General features: G+C 46.2%; 1 protein-coding gene across 2 annotated transcripts in view; it reads left to right on the top strand.

Annotated features, from left to right (window-relative positions):
- Positions 1-18,700, top strand: part of ADAM11 (ADAM metallopeptidase domain 11) — a 69,365-nt gene that overhangs the window by 24,432 nt on the left and 26,233 nt on the right. For both annotated transcript variants that reach the window (XM_054993007.1, XM_054993006.1), the window contains exons 4-10: positions 2,906-2,972; positions 6,162-6,247; positions 9,170-9,236; positions 14,327-14,393; positions 15,773-15,840; positions 16,890-16,964; positions 18,366-18,437. In XM_054993007.1, the coding sequence (XP_054848982.1) occupies positions 2,906-2,972; positions 6,162-6,247; positions 9,170-9,236; positions 14,327-14,393; positions 15,773-15,840; positions 16,890-16,964; positions 18,366-18,437 (502 nt within the window). The remainder of the gene's footprint in view (positions 1-2,905; positions 2,973-6,161; positions 6,248-9,169; positions 9,237-14,326; positions 14,394-15,772; positions 15,841-16,889; positions 16,965-18,365; positions 18,438-18,700) is intronic.

Genomic DNA, 18,700 nt, shown 5'->3' with positions numbered 1-18,700 from the left:
CATTGCATAACAATAACCAACCACTGCACACTGCAACTGAGACGGTGGTGCAGGACTTTCCGGGTCAGAGGTTATGGCAAGCCTTGCTCCTTGTTCGAAAATTAACTTCCTGAAATACCCGTGCAGCTCTGTTTCTGGAAGTTACCTCTGAAGTTGTTATGGGAATGCAGGCGCTGACAGAATGCACTGACTTGTTTTCAGAAACTGAACATGGAAAAAACTGGCACTCCAATTCCACATGCACCACTTTGTCTCTGCAGCAGAAGTCCTGTGGGAGGGTTTTCACCTCCTGTCCTGTGCGGATGTGTGAGGTGGTGTGTACTGGCAGACTTCATGTGGGGGCGTGCAAGGCTGCAAGTTAGTGTGTGCTTGTGTGTACATAATGTTGGCACATAACTGCAGCTGAATGTGACAAGGAGAGGGAGCGACGGGGGGGGGGGGGTGAGTGTTTGCTGGCTGCTTTTCTGTTCCCATTGGCATGCCACAAAGGCGTGGGGGGTGTCTGTGTGATTACATGAAGGAGTTGCATACATTTGTCTGATAAAGTTTTTATTATGAGATTATGCAAGAGAGGAGCTACTGCACATGAATTCCTCTATGTTTATTGATGGGGGCTGTTTAGGAGTAAAGCGGTTGTAGATGGTAGCTTGTGCGTGTCCCAGAAGGGGACTGGGTTCCAGCATAGTTCTGTGCAACTCTTTTACTATGTTGGTGGCTCCTGATATTAGTCTGAAACAACCAGAAGATATTTAAGAGGACAATCAGTGCTTAATTCTCCAAGGACAGAAGGTGAGGCTGGCCAGAATCTGTACCTTTGGCTCCTTAATCCTGGAGACTTTCTGACAGGCTGTGGTTGCTCAGCAGTGTGGGAATATCATCCTGCCCATGTTAAGAGGCTCTCTGGTCTTGATACTTCACATATATTCTAGAGCTGAGTCCTACCAATGGAAACAGGTTCAACAGGTAGAGTCTTCACATTATACCCTCCACCTTAGACACAAACTGACTTAATGCACAAATGATTGACATACGTATGTGATCATGTGTGTAGATGTAGGCATGTAAAGCACAGTGCATAAAGTTTAGTGGCTATGATAACTTTTGTGTGGTTGTATTTTTGCCAGCGTTCATGAGGATTTATGCATGTGATTGTGCTAATTGATTTTACACGTGTGGCAGAATGTATGCCTTTGTGTGTGCCTCTGTGCGCATGCATGTGTAAGACTAAGTGAAAGAGGCTGTGATTGTGTGCATGACACCATGTTCAGATTTGTAAGATGAGCATTTTTAGGAGACGTGGTGTGATAATACACGTGCAAATATTGCATGAGTCTGTATAAGTGGCAATGTGTGCATAGATGATAGGGTGTCTTGTGAAACTGTCTGAGGTTTTGTGTGCTGATTCGATATTCCATAATCCATGTATGCCATTTTTTCATGGCAGTCAACAGTTATGTGTGAGTATGTCTGACTGTGGGAGGTGGTGGAGTCCCTCTTCCCCCTCTGAACAATGGCATTAAGTGAGTGTCCTTGAATATTTAATGGGGCCTCCAGAGCCATTTCTGTCTCCCCTCTCCCCGACAAGTAAATTAAACTCAAGGCACACGGTTACCTGTAAAACGAGGTGGCTGCTGAGTCTTGGGTCGTAACCAGAGACGGTGTGATTAACCAGAGTGTCTGGTGATTTTATTTCATGCCTTGCTGTGCCTGCTTTTGCTCTGGTGAGCAGCTGCCCTGATACCTAGGGAATGCCTGTTTTGAGTGCTGGGATTCAATCTTGGAATATATCAGATAATAACAAAAGAATGCCTGTTAGGCATGCACAGAGTACATTTCCATTTTCACCAACCAGCCTTTAGACATCTGGAAAGAGCGCATAGGACCTTGTTACCCCTAAATTAGAGTTGCCGAGGAAGTAATTTTATATCTCAAAGGCTGAGTTAAATTAACTCATCCATCCCCCAACCTGAACTTTCTATGTCTGTTCAAAGGCCACCCTGGGTGAGGCCCAGAAGTGTTACTTTGCATCTTGGGAGGTTTTTATTTATTTATATTTCAATTTATATACCGCCCATCCCAGGGGCTCCGGGCGGTGAACAGTTTAAAATCGATAAAAACAAAAAACAACAATACTAAAATCAATATACAAAACAATAATGAAATAAATTAACCAAGTGCATTGGTGGGGAGAACCCTCCCCCACCCCAAAGGTGGGAGGCCGACATGGCACCGCCCCCTTCAACCACCGAACGCCTGGCGGAACAGCTCTGTCTTACAGGCCCGGCAGAACGATAATATGTCCCGCTGGGCCCGGGTCTCCATTGACAGAGCGTTCCACCAGGCTGGGGCCAGGACTGAAAAGGACTGAAAAGGTTGGTGGCCAACTTGTGGGTGCAGCCTGGAGATCTGATCTCCCAGAATTATAACTGATTTCCAGGCTACAGAGATCAGTTCCACTAAAGAATGGCTGCTTTGGAGCATGAACTCTATGGTATTATATCCCACTGAGGTCGCTCTGCTTCCCAGACTCCACCCTCAAATCTCCAGGAATTTCCTAATGTGGAGCTGGCCACCCTGTTGGGAAAGCTGAAGTTAGAGGAGAGCTCCCTTGTGTGGATTCAGAATTGGGGATGAGATTGGGCCTTGCATTTGATGTAGACTGTACTGGAAGGCTCTACAAACATGCCAAGGAGAAACCGAATGCTAGACGTTATCCTGAGCAGTGGGGAAAGGTGAATGGGGACAGGAAGAGGCACGTGAGGAGAGTAGTAGAGAAACTTTGATTTTGTAAGAAAAGGGTGGGAGAGAGGAAGGCTGGGAATGTGGCCCCACACATCTGTGCATATGTTTGTGTTTCTTTCCTTCTACCCACCCCCTTTACCACTCCCATTCCTTCTCTCACCAGCCACCTGCTGTCCTCGCAATATGTGGAGCGTCATTTTGGACAAGACAGAAATATGAGCCATACCACGGTAAGGGGAGGAAGACTATTCTGAATAACGCTTTGGAGCTATGCTAAGTCTCCCCACCCCCATCATGCCCAGAGTGAGTAACTGAAGGCAGCTCCCAAAACGAAAGGCCAGAGGCCCTGAGCTTTTAGGCCAGAGAATTTAACTTCCAGGCAGGGGGAATGCTAGCATGTTTCTTTTCACATTACTTCTTTGTGCCCTACAATCATCATTTATTATCACGTTTTTATCTCACTCTTCCTCCAAGAAGCTCAGAGGAGCATTCTTGGTTCTCCCCTCCCCCATTTTATCCTCACAACCCTGTGAGGTAGGTTGGGTTGAAATAGAATGACTGACCCAAGTTTCATGGCAAGTATAGATTTCAGCCCAGATCTCTCTGGTCCTAGACCAACACTCTTAACTGCTATCCAACACTGGATCGCTCTTCTGATGCCCCTGTAAGTATGGAAAGGGCTGTCAGGGTAGAGAGGAAGGCCTCTGGTTATCTGCAGTTGCAAGTGGAAGAGGGGGCTTGCAGAGACTGAGTAGAAAAGAATGAATGGGCGCTCTAGAAATAGCCCGCTGGCAAGCTGGGAACTTGTGCAAAAGGCAGCTTCTCATATAGAGCATCAATAATGCTAAGTGCTTGCTAAGTGGCCAGACCTGCGCACTCTCCCAGGCCCAGCCCAAGCAGCTTCAACCAGATCCTTTGGGGCCTGTCTTGCCCCCTCCCTGCTTTGCAATGAGCCCCGGCTTCACTCTTCCCTACCTAAGCTAACCTGAACCACACAGTCTTCTATAAATAGGCAGGAGGAGGGCGGGGAGGGGAGTGTTGCTTCTTTGCTTCGCGTACTGCAGCAACCTGGAGCACCAGCCTGTACAGAGGAGGAACAGCAGGCACACCTGTGAAGTGGTGCATGAAAAAATGGTGTCAGGAGAAGAGAGGAGGAATGCCCAGCCATGGAGCAATTTTGTGTGTATCGCATGATTGGGTGCCTCCAGTGCGTACTTCCTTTGTGGGCCGACTGGCTGGATTGGATGGTGGTGGCGTCCTCCATCCATCTTCATCACTCTCTGTTGGGGCATCGTCAGCATCCAGGCGTGACTTGATCCCTTTCTCTTGCCTGCAGCAACAACTTCTTATACCACAGTAGTGCAAAATCCCACCCCCTCCACTCAAGGCTTGGTCCTTGCTCGGACTCTCTCTCACCTCAGCTGCTGCATCTTTGGGGCCCTTCTGCAGCTGCTCCTCAGGCCTCTAAGGTTGATCCAGAATTTTGTCACTAACATCCTTCACCTTGCTCATCACTGGCAATGTAGCACCTCTTCTTAACAGGGACAGTTCTCGGGCCAGGCTTTCCAAGCAGCTGACCTCCCCTTCTGGGCTTCTGCCAGCTGGGTCAGAGCCAGAAGCCAATGAGTGTAGCTTGCTTGGGTTAGCAACATACCATTAATGGGCCCTTTCCCTGTCCTCCTGTTGCTTTCCACATCCCATACAATCACCCTTCCAAGTGCTCCACAGCATGGCTTCTCCCTCTCTTGCTATCTTGTCCTACCCAGATGCCCCTGACCTCATCCTTTACTTCTCCATCTCTGCTATCCTCCGCCACCAGAAGAGCTCTTGCTCTCTTCAGCAACCCCACCCTGCCCCTATGCTTGAAACTCCCCTCTCAAAGCACTGTTGTGGCACCGTTTCTCTCCTTCTTTCCCTTCCTTCAAATCCCTCTTCAATGCCTGCAAAGACATTTGCCCCTGAAATGAACTGAGATCTAACTGAGAGTAAATTGCACATATTCCTGGAGCACTTCTAACCCTTCTCTCCCACCTTCCTCCCTTCCCTTCATTGTATCCCCTGCTGTTGAAACTGAACTTGCAAGCTCCTCGGGGCAGGATTCTGCCTTTCAGCTGGGGTTATTCTTTGAAGCATACTGATGGCACTATAGAGCTAAAGAATGGCCAGTTCTTTCTTAGCAAGCATCTCCTTCATTCGTGGAGCCAGAACAGGCATTAACAGATGGGTGTGGGGTGGGAATGAATGAACATCAAGAACAAAATCTTCCCTCCATCTAAAAACAATGGAAACTCTTGCCAGTTTTGAAGTACAAAACTTCAGCTAACTTGACTTCTGTTCCCCAAAACCATGCTCGGCAAGAAAATTTGTTTATTTGCTTATTTACTTCATTTATACTTTGACTTTATCCCCAGCGGGGACCCAAAGTGCCTTACATCATTCTCCCCTCCTCCATTTTAACCTTAGAACCACCCTGTGAGGTGGATTAAGCTGAGATCATGTGACTGACTCAAGGTCAGTCACCTTGAGCTTTGATGGCAGAGCAGGGATTCGAATCTGGGTCTCCCAGATCTAGTCCAGCACTTTAACTCCTGCACCGCACTGGCTCTCTAAGGGCTGCAGACAATATGGACGGTAACAGCCCAGCCTAAGCCCCAGTTAGAATGACGATGAAGCACCATGTTGGAGAAATGCCAAGTTACACTGGTGTATTCAGAGATACACTCGTGTATCTCACAGATTGGCCTGAATATCTGGAGATTCACCAGTGGAAAGTCATGCCACCATGGCTGCTACAGCACCACAGGCTGGGCTGGGACTGCCTGTCTTGATGAGGAGGGAGGGAGTTTTTAATGAAGAGCAGTCTCACATCAGCGACTGGTAAAAGGCTCCTCTCTCTGTTAAAGGGCCCTCTCCAATCCTTTTGAGGCTCTATAGGTTAAAGCCTGCGTTCAAACCAGAGTGCAAAACCCCAACCTTGGAGACTACAAAGGAATGATTTAGCCTTTGCACACAGGCTTAGCCCTGAATCCCATCCCGTGTTCTATAGAGAAGCCTGGCAATAATAAGCAGAAGGCTTCTGAGCATGTAGAAAGGGCATTTCACCCACTACCAGGCACACCCTTGCTTCAGGGGTCCGGCCAAGGACAATAACGCATCTTCTAGGTATGTTTGGGCTCCAGCACTTGTCTTTCAGGAAAGTAACCATTGCCAAGGATCCTCAAGCCCAACCTAGAGGGCTCCTTGCTTGTGGTACCTCTCTAGGGCAGGATTTAGCCCTGGGCCGAGGGTGCTGGTGCCTCCCCTTTAGCAGGTGCCAGGATAAGGCTTCACTGGACCTGGTTGGGCCATTCTGACTGTATGCCCTTGAGCAGCACAAGGAAAGCTCACACTCACTGTGGCCTGTCTCTGCTCTGTTTCAGGGAGCCGGTGAACACTGCTACTATCAGGGGGCTCTCCGTGGGGAGGCAAACTCTTTCGCAGCCCTGTCCAGCTGCCACGGCCTGCGGTGAGTAGCCAGTACTGCCAGTGGGAAGGGAAACATCAAAGGGGGAGCCATGTTTCCTGTGGTCCAGGATACGCAGGATGCCAAACCCGCGTTACCATTCAGGTGGCCAGTCTGGGAAGCTGGACTCAGAAGGTGCTTGTGTGTTGCCAAAGTACATGCTGCTAAGATGGATTGCAGCTTAGAACTCAGGACTTCCCAGCTCCACAGCATGAACGGTCTGCAGGCTCTGTGTCCTGACGGCATGCTGTCTGTGGTACCATAAGCCTCACCAGATCATCTGGTGGCTTTGTACACAGCAAAGTAGTGCCATCTCTCACAAGCATCTTAGCAAAGTAGTGCCATCTCTCAAGCAGTCTGTCTTGCAAAGGGTTGCAGGGGCATTTAGGCAAAATATCTCTTGCATCCCTGTTCCTGGTGAAGTTCTGCTTCAGAACAACTGGAACAAAATGATTGCATGGCATGGTACGGGTCTAAGGGGCAGGTGTTGAACCGTAGTTCATAAGCTGAGGTTTTGGCCATTGATGGTTGGCTGCTCGACCATTGACCACTGCAGGCCAACGGTGCTGCAGTCAACTTCTGTTAACAGACACCCTGCGATTTCAGCTGGAGCCCATAGAATAGCTTGACCGTTTGGTGCTTTTATAGCAAGGACTTTGTAGTTTTATTTCTATAAAATATTTGTGTTCTGCTTTTTCAAATACAGTGTTCAAAGCAGATCAAAGACCAAATGCATACAATAAAATCAACGAAATTAATTAAGCTAAACTAAAACTTAATCAGTTAAGCTGAGCTTAACATCAGAAAGTTTCCAAAATCATACAAATCCAATGGCACTTTAAAGAGTAATAAAAATTATTCTAGCATTAGATTTCATGAATCAGAACACCATCAGATGCATGAAGGCTACATTCATAATAGGAATATTTATACTTAAATTTACAGGCAACACAAAAGTTGGCGTTGGGGGATGTTAACAGAGACAGGCTGGTTTGAAGAAAAACAACCAAAAAGAAATCAATTAATTCAGAGTAGATGGGGACCATTCCTGACTGTTGAAGATGGGCAGAGTAGGAGTAACATAAAATCAGATCTTATCAAGGAAAGTACAGTGGGAGACAGGATAAGCAGAATGAATGAACATCCATACAGTGTGGGTCATGCAAAACTATTAATGAATGAGGAAACTGAACAAAGCCTGATAGGCGGATAGTGTTGAGCCCCTGGATGAGACCTAATCCAGCACTTCCACTGGGATTCTCCTTGTATTAACATCCTTCTCAGTTTAAAAGCCCACCTTTTCCCCTTTAGAACGCTACGAACAGCATGGAGAACCTGGTTTCAGTTGGAGAAACTGAGTGAGCGTGAAGGGTTAAATGCCCCCATCCCTTCCTGCGCTGCCTCAATCCAAATCCCAGCTGTGCTTCCACACAATTTACCTTTTACATATTGATGGAGGTCTGTGATCTTTGTCTTGCCTCTTTGCACCGTAAAATACATGCCCTTTTTTGGAATCCATTATGGTGCCCCGGACAAAGACGGTTACTGCTTACAGTGAGGTTTGTGGCCCTGTTCACAGTAAGAACCAATTGCTCATTTCCCTAAAATAACCCAGTAGACTACATTATATCGTGCTTACAAACAGTATTTTCTTTAGCATATGATACTTTTATATCCATATTTTCCATCCAACCTATCACTTCTACAATCTGCCTTGTTCTCATCTGCCTAAACCTTTTTGCTGCAGGAGTGACCCTCTTTCAATCTTTTGGCAAAGAGGAATTCCAAAAATGGCAACAGTAGCTGTGATATAAATCTCACATGCAGTGAAAATGAATGTAGTGCTGTTCATATCAGAAGGTGTGATTGGGCATTATGCCCGTGCCGAATAAATTGGATATTTTTGTGATAAAAGACACGGCTCCAAATTAGCTCTGGTTTCAGACATGTGGTTTCTGACTTGACTGTTGTTCTGATCATCGCCATAGGAAATGTCTGGAATCTGTTTATTGATTTATTCGATTTTTATACCGCTTCTCTTCAGTTAAGAGCTCGAAGCTGTTCACATAAATAATCAGTTAATCCCTGTTTGGTCCTGCCCAGCTTCTGGCCAGACCCAAGCCATAAGGACAGAAGATCAGACCAGGGAGGGTCCAACTAGTCCAGAATCCTGTTGAGCACAGAGGTACATCAGTTGCCCTGGAGGGCCAATACTCAGGTTGAGACCTTGTAAAATACCTTGAACTGATGCTGGTACCTTATCAGATAAATATCAAGCACAATTGCCCCATAAAACTGTCAATTCTGCGGATGCAACAGCTTTCTTTTTTTTAATAGCATTTTTCTTTATTTAGACTATAAACAATAACATAAAAATTATAAACAACAAACAGATTTTTTAAAATTCTAAAAAGAAGACACACTAACAATACATAAACAAATGAAAAAAGAAAAAGAGAAAAGGAAAAAAACCTCCTAACACTAAACTACAGATTAAGTTTTGATTTTCTCTGCCACAAATATGGATGACATTCAGAGTCTCACTTATTCCAAGTTAAACATAAGAGCCCTCTATTTTCTATTGTTCATGATTCTTAATCCATAAATCCAGATATTATCAAGTCCTTATTATCCATTTCATGTAAAAAGTCTATAAATGGTTTCCATTCATTCAAAAATGTAACTAATGTCTTTTCCCTAATCAGTGAAGTAAGTTTTGCCATTGACGCGAACTCCAAGAGATGCCACAGCTTTCATAAGACATTTAAATAGGCAATCTTTCTTCTCCTTATGAGGCAATATCTTGGCAAACCAGATGCTAAAGATGCCGTTTCATCACGGTCTGATAGCGGGTGCTGGGATGGTCTTTCCAATAGCTCTGCCCGAGTGATTAACTTGTTATTGTTTCTCTGCACCCCTCCTCAGCGGTGTTTTCTCCGATGGAAAGGCAACGTACCTTCTGGAGCCTCATGATTCTCTTGAGCAACTGGAGGTAAGGCTTGGACAGGGCTGTAATTCCATCACTGCCATGGAGACATCTAACTTGGGTTTCAGGCCCAGAGGTGAAGGGAAGGCCGCGGGAAGTGGAGCATGGATTAGCTTGCCATTTGTTTATTCCCCTCATCTCTAAAGCCCTCTTTGTTTTCCAAATTTGTTTGGCTTGCACTTAAAGTGGAGAGGTGGAGTTCAGTTCCCTACTTTTCGTGATGCTTGCGGGGTGACCACAGCCAATCATTTCTCTCTGCCTGACTTACCTGACATGGTTCTTGTGAAAACAAAATAGGACCACCTCCTTATCTTTGGTGGAATGGTGACATATATGTATAGTACATTTTTATGTTACGGGTTTTTGGTTCGGTGAACCTAAAAGAGGGATGCCAGTTTCGAAAACCACAGAAACAGAATAACCTAAAGGCCATTTCAGTTGATGCTTTTAAAATGATTTTGCTCCCTGTTTTTCATAATACACACTATAGCGTTCAGTTTAAGATTTACATAAGGGAAGTTCGTTTTTTAAATAAGCATTTTTCCTTCCTCCTGAGGGACGTGGTGATCTTATGTCTCTGCAGTGTATGGTTGCAAACCCTCTAACATTTCACAAAGGAGAACAGGTGTCTGAATAAGTCAAAACCTCCAAAGGTCCAGCATTCAGTTACAAAAGCAGTATTTCTCTGAAGCCTTTCCCCAGAGAAATCAGGTCTTTCCAGAGCCATTTAAGTGGAACATCTGCATGATGTGTGTTGGGCGTTCGGCATCTCTGAAGCGGCATTCTTTTCCCCATTCAGCCTATCACATTTCCACACATCCATTTGCACAGGCACTGTTAAGGAATTTCCCAGGATGCCTCCTCTCACTCTGGTTGCCATAGCAGCAAATGGAAGGAGATTCCAATTACATCTTTCCTTCCCTCTTTGGAGAGCCTTAAGCCTCCATGTTCCTGCCCCTATCCGCTATTATGTATGAATATTAAATGCATATGCTCTCCTCTGCTCCTGTATTCAACACTATGACATTTAGTGTGAATATGAAAAGAAGCTTGGTAGAAAATGCAGAATTAATAGCTTACCACCAACACAGGCTGGAGTTGGGGCCTGACCTCAGGGCTTAGACCTGAAACTTTGAACATTAGGGTCCTCTGCGCTGCAATGTTTGAAACAGTCATGCAGGAGGGAATTCCTCTGCACATAAGGAGGTTGTTGCGTTATTACTGAACTAAAATTCAGGGACACTCGGTGCATGAGGTGGGGCAATGGAACTGTGTTCCATTGATCTTGATCTTCTGGTGGGCCAAATTAAATGTGACAGTGACCACAAGGTGGTCATATTAAAGTGATTTAAAAATGTTTTAAGGGCCCGGTCCTGATCAGGCCTGCAGCACAGCTCTCTTGTTCACCTCAGGACTTTTTCAAGTACCAAAACTGCTTTGGGTGGTGCAGCCATTTTGGCACCATAAAGTGTGTATGTGTGTGTGGGGGACGGGGACGGGGACAAAAGCCCCTCAGAGCCAAACTACAAGTGACGTCTTACACAGGTTGGACACTAGTCGGCTTCCCTCAAGTTTTGATGGGAAATGTAGGCATCCTGGTTTTACAGCTTGGCTCTCCATTACAGCTGCAAGACCAGGATGCCTACATTTCCCATCAAAACTTGAGGGAAGCCGACTAGTGTCCAACCTGTGTAAGACGTCACTTTTAGTTTGGCTCTCTGCCCACTGTGTTGTGGGCTGAGATTGAGCATTTTAAAATCACTAAAATAGCAGTGACACCCCTGTGGTGGCCATGAATATGCTGTCATGTCTACTTGGGCCCTAGATGTCTTCTGCATACACTTGTAAGCTCTGTGCAGAGGAGCAAATGGGAGCCAAGAGAAGGAACTCTATCTCTCTGTCAGTCTGCCTGCCTCTCACTCTCTCACAGACATACTTGTAAAACACTCGTAGATTTTAATGTTTCTGTGCAGCACTACTTTCTATAGAATTCCCATTCCTTTATCTACGCCAGTGTTATTCACGGTGCGGCTCAATGATCACCTACCAAAAGAGTCACATGACTACCATACACCTTGTTAGCCACCAAACACAGACATAGAATAGATATAATAATATTAAACAAGAGGGGAACCATGAGACACATGGGGAGAGGGATCCCATTTTCTCCCCCCCCCTTCCTTGACAGTGATGGCAGCTCCTGCTCCCATACCAACTTCCTTTCCGCACCTCCAGCTGCCTGGTTCATGCAAATGGCAGCAGCATGTGTGGTGGTTGGGGGCGGGCAGTTCCCCATCCTTCTCCTGCTCACTTGTACACTGCAGCCTTTGCCTGCCTACTTCCACTGCTGCCTGCCTGGCTCATGTGGTGGCTTCCAGTCCTCCTCCCTTTCCCACCTCCCTCAAAAAGGTAGGCAAGATCTTGGCTGTTTCCACACTACTCACCTTCATCCGGAATGCTGTGCAACGTTGTGAATGTTTCATCCAGAATGCTGTGCAACATTGCGAAAAAACTGCAGAAGATAGCATCTTCTAGCACGAGTTTTGCACAACATTGTGCAAAACTCGCACGAGAAGATGCTATCTTCCACATTTTTTTCCGTGACGTTCTGCAGCGTTCCGGATGAAGGTGAGTAGTGTGGAAACGGCCCTTGTGATGTACTGTTGCAAGTTCACAGTATCTTCTGTATTTTAAACAGAAATCTTCTTTTTGTATTTTTCTGCAAGCCTTTTCTCTGCACGTGTAGGAATGTGTCTCCCAACCAGTGTTGATCCTTAGCCAGCCCTTGTGTATCGGGAGTGAAGGGAAGGGCCTCCTCCCCAACTTGCCAAGCTGCCTGGGCCGGCTGGCCATGGAGAAAAGGGGGCAAAACCACCAGCCCCACAGCAGCTCTCTTGCTCTTTACTTTTTCCCAGGTGTCTGCCATGGGGGTGGGGTTTACCTTTCCTTCTCTATGGCCAGCCTGCTCTCCTCCCAGTAGCTACCTGGGTGCTGAGAAGAGACTGCAGAGGCTGCCAAGAAAGGTGGAGGGCTGTTTTAGAGAGTGGGCACTTTACTGCCATCTCTGTCATTTGGCCCACAGCTCCAGGAGGCTCTCAGCTTGCCAGTCCACCAGTCCCTCTGGTAGTGGCCGTTTCAAGGTGTGAATGCCTGCTAGCCACAAGCTTGACTGGGCAAGCGCCTTGCTCGCTGCCCTGGAATATGGAGTGTATGCCAACCTATATATCGCCTTCACCGCCTGGTTGGCGAGTGTGTGTGCACGCATGGGAACAGGACAAGAAACCCCTGGAATATGCCCCTATGTGCTCCAGTGTCATGCTGGGAATGACATTGTTCCCAGCATGACGCAGAAGTGTGGGGTTGTGCCAGAGGCTGATTTGATAAAAATTGCCTCCAAACAGTAGATTAGTTAGCAAAATCAAGGTCAGAGTTAGATTCAGAATAAACAGTAATCATTTAGTTAATGCAGTTAGAACTGGACTCTCCCAGGCCAGAGTACCTGTAGCACTGAGCTTTTAGCCAGGTTGGGCAGCAGACGTGTCTCCATCCAGGCTGAAGTTACAGAGGGCATACTTTATTGCCAAGTTTTGTCAGAGTCAGGCAGGCCGACACAGAGGGAAGCTGTTCCCCTCACCTTTCCCTCTGCTCTTGCTCTCTATTCTCCTCCTCCTCTGTCAGCTGCCCCAATGACTGCCATACAACCACTTTTAAGGCCTACTCCAACAATCAGGCCCGCCCTACCCAGTGGTCTCTGGCCCGAGCCTGGGCACCACATCCAATTGGCTGTCCTTCAACCCAGAAGCACACTTTCTCCACCCACCACTTAGGTGGAGGCAGCCAACCAGCCATTCCCTATTGAGAGGGTATCTGTCCACACCTGTTTCGCAGGTGGTTTCCCAGCTTCACTCCATTCCTCCTGCTGAATCCTGTGGCCAGACACCACCTGGCCCTGTCACAGTTACAATAAAAGGGGAGAACCAAAACTAAACCTTTCCTAAAGGCTTCAGCAAGCACAGAGGAATCTATTGCAGCGCTGTTAGTTGCTTTTTGTCTTTGAGAGTGCTGGATTTCATATGTTCAAGGCTGTGATCTTGTACACGATTATATAGGAGTGAGCTCCATTAAATCCAGGGGGCTTACTTGTGAGTAAATATGAATATGATCAAGTTGGTCAAGCCCTCATGTTTGGTGTTGAGTCACCTTAGAGGCAAACTCCTTCTGAACAGATGAGAATATAGCAGAGGCTGTGGGGTGGGCTTTCGTCAAGCGATTAAAGCAGGGAGACTTTTGCTCTCCTGGCAATTTTTGGTGAAGTTAGTAGTATCAAACAAAAGTCCAGTAGCGCATTATTAATAATTATAACAACATTTGATTTATATACCGCCCTTCAGGACAACTTCATGCCACATTCAGATCAGTTTACAGAGTATGTTGTTATTATAATAATGACTAACAATATTTGTTTCAGTATGAGCTTTCTTGAGCCATGGTTCACTTCAGATAGGAGGAGGGAAGAGCAAACTGGAGGATATTTTTACGGGAAAGGTTATGAGAGGGTTTAAAGATTGCTGTGCCATAAAAGAAACATGATTATTTCATAGCAGGGGCATTGGTTACCCCCCTAGGAAATCAGCTTGAGCCCCGCTCCTCTCCCAAGTTTACTCCTAGGGGTTTGTTGTTTTTATCCTTGGGAACTGGGGGACTGTGAAGTGTAGGCTTGTATTATGCAGGGTTAGCTTTGCAATGAAGGGTCTTAATGAGAGCCAAGAGGAGTGTTCAAAGAGATTTATGGTGGTGCAGAAAGAGAAGAGTCGAGTGAGAGAGAGAGAGAGAGACATGCTTTCTCTCAGGTGACTTGTGTGATACACCTTTCTTAAGTTAAATTGTAGACATTGCTCTTCAAGAAATTTATATTCTGCATTCCTTCTGAGCCAAGGGATGTGTAAAGTGTGCTTCAGATTCCTAGGCAGAACGCAGGAAATTTAATTTAATGTTGACATTTGTGTGACTATTATCCAGGATGAGAATACCCCCCTTTAAAAAAGAGGCATTCCCCAGCTGAAGCAAAAATGTCATTTTCTTCTTGCCTGTTTCAGGGGCCGCTCCCTCACTGGATCCACCAGGCACCAATACCTCGCTCTGCCCAGGGCTGCACCAAACCAGGTAAATTTGTCTGCTCTAAAGCAATTGTGGGGTGCTTTGTTTGTTAGGATCTGGAGCAAATTTTAAATCTACGCATGGATAACCTTTTCCAGGCCTCTTCTTTCTAATACCTGTTATTCCCAGTAGGAAGGCAATTAGCATAATCATATGAGAAGTACTAAGGTTTTAAAATTTAGCTGTGTTTATAGTTTCTTTAATTTGGATATTGGAATGGAAATGCATGTGGGGAGGGCCAAAGCATTTCTCAGAACTAAAAATGGTTGTAGAGATTTTCATTTCCGAATCCAAGTTTTGAATTTCTTAACGCAATTCTACCTTTGTTTTTCCTAGTGCTTACTTTAAAATAGTAATCATTATTTCTTCAGATGGTTTCAGTGAACTATAATATGTGATCATAAAAGGGGTGACTGTGTTAGTCTGCCATAGCAAAAAAACCAACAAAACCCGACAAAGTCCAGTGGCACCTTAAAGACCAATATTTATTTCAATGACTCACAAAATCTCATATAAAGTTGTTAGCCTCTAACTGGCCACTGGACTTCTGTGGCCTCTGATCATATACAGAATGTCTCTTATTCACCTCTGAGCAGAGGGGCTATTTCAGGTTCTCATTGCCCAGGTGGAAGTGAGGAAGAGAGGGGACAGCTTCATGGCTGAACTTTGAAAACTAACTGCAATTTGAGGGACCTTAGAGATTATTTTTGTTTTCCATAAATAACCACTGTAATGTAACACATGTTCATTTTTACTATAATATAGCAATGCTGGAATATTAGCTTCAGTTCTTTTATATGTTTGTCTCTGGAGTTTACTCCACATTGAGTTGTCAATGTGAAGACTAGAAAAAAGAATACTTCAGTACTGAAGTTGCTGCTGAAATAAACTGTGATTTTTTTGAGAGAGTAGGGATCAACTTCTCCTCTGCACAAGTTACGTTGCTAGCCATCTTGTCTGGAATGCCCTTTTGGTTGTTCTTGAGGTAAAACTACAAATAGTCTGAAATATACCTCTCTGCTTGAGGGCACATCTACTGAAATCAGTTTTTAAACTGTAGGTGTGGGAAGGGGCAGGCTGGAGGCTGGCTTTAAATCTCTTAACAACATTCTCAGCACCTCACAAGATTCTTTGAGGGAAGCCATGACAGTTAAAGTGGGGGTATCAAACTTATGTAAGGTTGCAGCATGCCTATAAATTGCCTGTGTCCCCATACCTGTTTTTCTTCTTCAGGTTGAGGACAAGATGTGACTTCTGGGCAGGCTTGAAGCCCAGTGCCCAGTTTCCTATGAATTAAGCATCTGTTTCCCTTTTTCTCCAGTCCTGCCCTCCTCCTTCTCCTCCCCCCATATCTGATGTGTGCCCCCTTCTTGCCCCCCACCCAGGGTGTGTATTTGCTGCACTGAACTCCTACATTCCTTCCAGGCTGCCTAAACTGCGGCGTCGAAGGCAGGTAGGGTCACGCCTCAGCCAGCTGACTCCGTGGGACCCCCCTCCCCAGGTTTGCCAGGCCCTTCCTCTCCTTAGGGCAGGGCTCACAAGACACCTTGTTTATACAATCACTTGTCAGCAGACAGTCTAGTTCAAGGCACTATGTCACCCCAAACAAGGTACGCCCATCCCGAATTTGAGACCAAGGCAGAGTAGGTTTGCGCAGGGGTGCCAGTCACCTCCCCTGCCACTGATGGCAGGGGGTGAGCTGAGTACTGGTGGTGAATTGGCACCCTCCTGACTGTGCCAGCCCAAGCAGTTCTTTGGGTGGCTTGGCCAGACAACCAGCCCTGACTGTAGGATAGAGCCTGCACATTTGTCTCTCTTTCATTTTACCCAAAATTATGCCACAGATGGGTTTGTGTGTTGTAGGAGTGTCATTTTTTCCAGCCCTCAAAGCGTAATGTTTTTGTACTTGGGGAAATGCAGTTCTTTGCTCTTGGGAAGTGCGTTCATTGCTGTGGGGAATGAACTTCCTATTGGATTGTGTTGGTGACATCCCCTGCTCATAGATCTGAGCAGTGCCATGCACACCCAGAGGCCCACACGCCATTTTGTAAGCAGCAGAAACTTCGCAATCTGTGGGAGTATCATTCTCTAGCTATAATTTTAAGAGGCCAACACTGGCATTGTGATGCCTTCCACATAAACAACGACCTGCCATTTTGTAAGCCTTTCATTAGAGTACATTTAGTTTTATTTGGGAAAAAGATCTGGGGGGGGGGGTCACTCTCTCTGCTTCGACCTATCCAGAATTGTTTTTAAAAGGGAAACAGCAACTTGACATCTGTCTCTCTGGAAGCAAGGCTGCCTCCAGTGCCCACACAGGACGCAGGATTTGGGGGAGCAAATATAGTCAGGGCCTCCTTTGAGGGGTGGTTATGCAGAAAGATCTGCGGGTCCTTCCAAAAGACACTGTTTGCAGAATCTTTCATATGGGTAATCTGATTTCCTAATATGAGGCCCAGGAGGAGATCCCTGTGTGATCTTATCTGCTTCTGCTCACCCCAGGTTCATCGAGGTCACCGAACAGTTCATAGTGAGACCAAATTCATCGAACTCATAGTGGTGAACGACCACCGGCTGGTGAGTGCCTCTCATGGTGGGCTCGGCCTGTGAAGAGTGGTGGAGGTGGGCATATTTTTTTGAAACCCCTTAATATGGGCCAGCATAAGAGATGCCAAGTGGGAATTTTTAAAAAGGCAGCAAAAGTGCAGCTGCCAGCTCTGCTTCTTGGAGCAGGAAATTATTTCTGGGCTGACCTCTTTCTCCATCCCACTGAAATTTGATTTCCTAAAAAGGGGAAGGGTGCTTTTTAAAGTGCTGCTGTTGGTTAGGTCTCCTATACAGTGGTGCTGGCAGCCCAGGTATGTGCAACAGATGAGGGGTTTGCTGAATCAATTGCAGTGCTCCGGGCAGGACATCAGCTCCGTTGCTAGCTAATTAAAAAGAGCCTTGCAAGGCCCAGAGCAGAACACCAGCCAAGGCCTCGGCTCCTTTGAAAAATCTATAGGGTACGTCAAGCCAGAGATCCATGCAGAAACTTCCGAGTGAAGGCAGGGTGGTCATAGCTGGTTCTTTCCCTTCTGTGCAAGTTTGGTGTCACCACTTATATTACAAACTTACATACCAGCAAGCCAGCCTCTGAAGTAACATTATAAATCCTTTGTGTCGCCCATTGTTCTTGTTGATCAGACACGCTCCTGGAATTCTATAGTTGCAGCTTAATTCCCAGGTGTACACAGGCCCAGTTCAGATTGTTCACAGCCATGTTGGTAGAGGGAGTTTAACCTTTTCCTATCTGCCATTTTCCTAACCTGAAACAGCCGTGGGGAGCTGGTATTTGTGCTCTCAGGAAAACCATCATGCAATGAGGGCTCCATTTAAGCTTCAGGCAAATAGAGGCTCCCTGGGAGGCAATCAGTGCGGGGCAGGCTTAAGCCCCTGTCCCTGCAACTGTGGTCCTGATCCAAATCAGGCCCACGCATGCCTGGAATGTATGTTCCCAGCATCGAGTTCCTTTGGCATATCAGTCAACTGGCCACATGGACAACACACAGACTTTATAACATATAAACTGGCCAACATAAATTAGTATGGCAGACCTCTTCTGTGTTGCCTCTTATCTCCTATGATCTGCAGAAATGCTCATCTTAAAACATCTACCTTGGTTTTCACAATTTTAGTTTTGTCTGAACAAGGGCCTTCAGAGGCACCAGGTGGAACTAAAATGTCTGTCTGGGTTGGAAGACAGTGCCACAGACTCAAAGTCCGAATTTGCCTGAGCTAAGTGTGTCTGGGACTTTGATTGTGGTTCCTTTTCCACCATAGGAGAATGGCTGGTTTTTCCCTCAAGGGACAACAGGAGGGAATGCTAGAAGGGGAGTGTGTTGGATCAGGAGCCCTTTGCTTGGCTACTGTGGGCTCTTTTCTTTTAAAAGGGCTAGTGCCCATAGAACCCTGCTTTCTGTGCCTGCTCTGTTCTAGTTCGAGCAACTGCGCCGGTCAGCTGTCCTTACCAGCAACTTTGCAAAGTCTGTGGTGAACCTTGCTGATGTGGTAAGTATGGTATACTTTGCAAGCCTTCCTCCCCATGCCTCAGTGAGATGCAGTGGGACCAGTCTTTTCCACGGGTGGTTCTTCTTCAAAGTCAGTTGGGAAGGAATGCTCTGGCACCCAACTTTCTATGAGGTCTTTCCAAACACAGGCTGGTTTGAGGACAGCTTGGGACTCCCTACTTGCCCTCTGTAAATATTGCAAGGCCTCTTGCAACAATGAGTACCAAGAAGGAAATGCTCTCTGCTTCCTTTTGGATTTGGAGC

This window comes from Eublepharis macularius, chromosome 12 (genome assembly GCF_028583425.1).
Source record: "Eublepharis macularius isolate TG4126 chromosome 12, MPM_Emac_v1.0, whole genome shotgun sequence".
Lineage (NCBI taxonomy): Eukaryota > Metazoa > Chordata > Lepidosauria > Squamata > Eublepharidae > Eublepharis > Eublepharis macularius.
The sequence above is the reverse complement of the archived record's forward strand: the minus strand, read 5'-3'. Positions and strand labels throughout refer to the sequence as shown.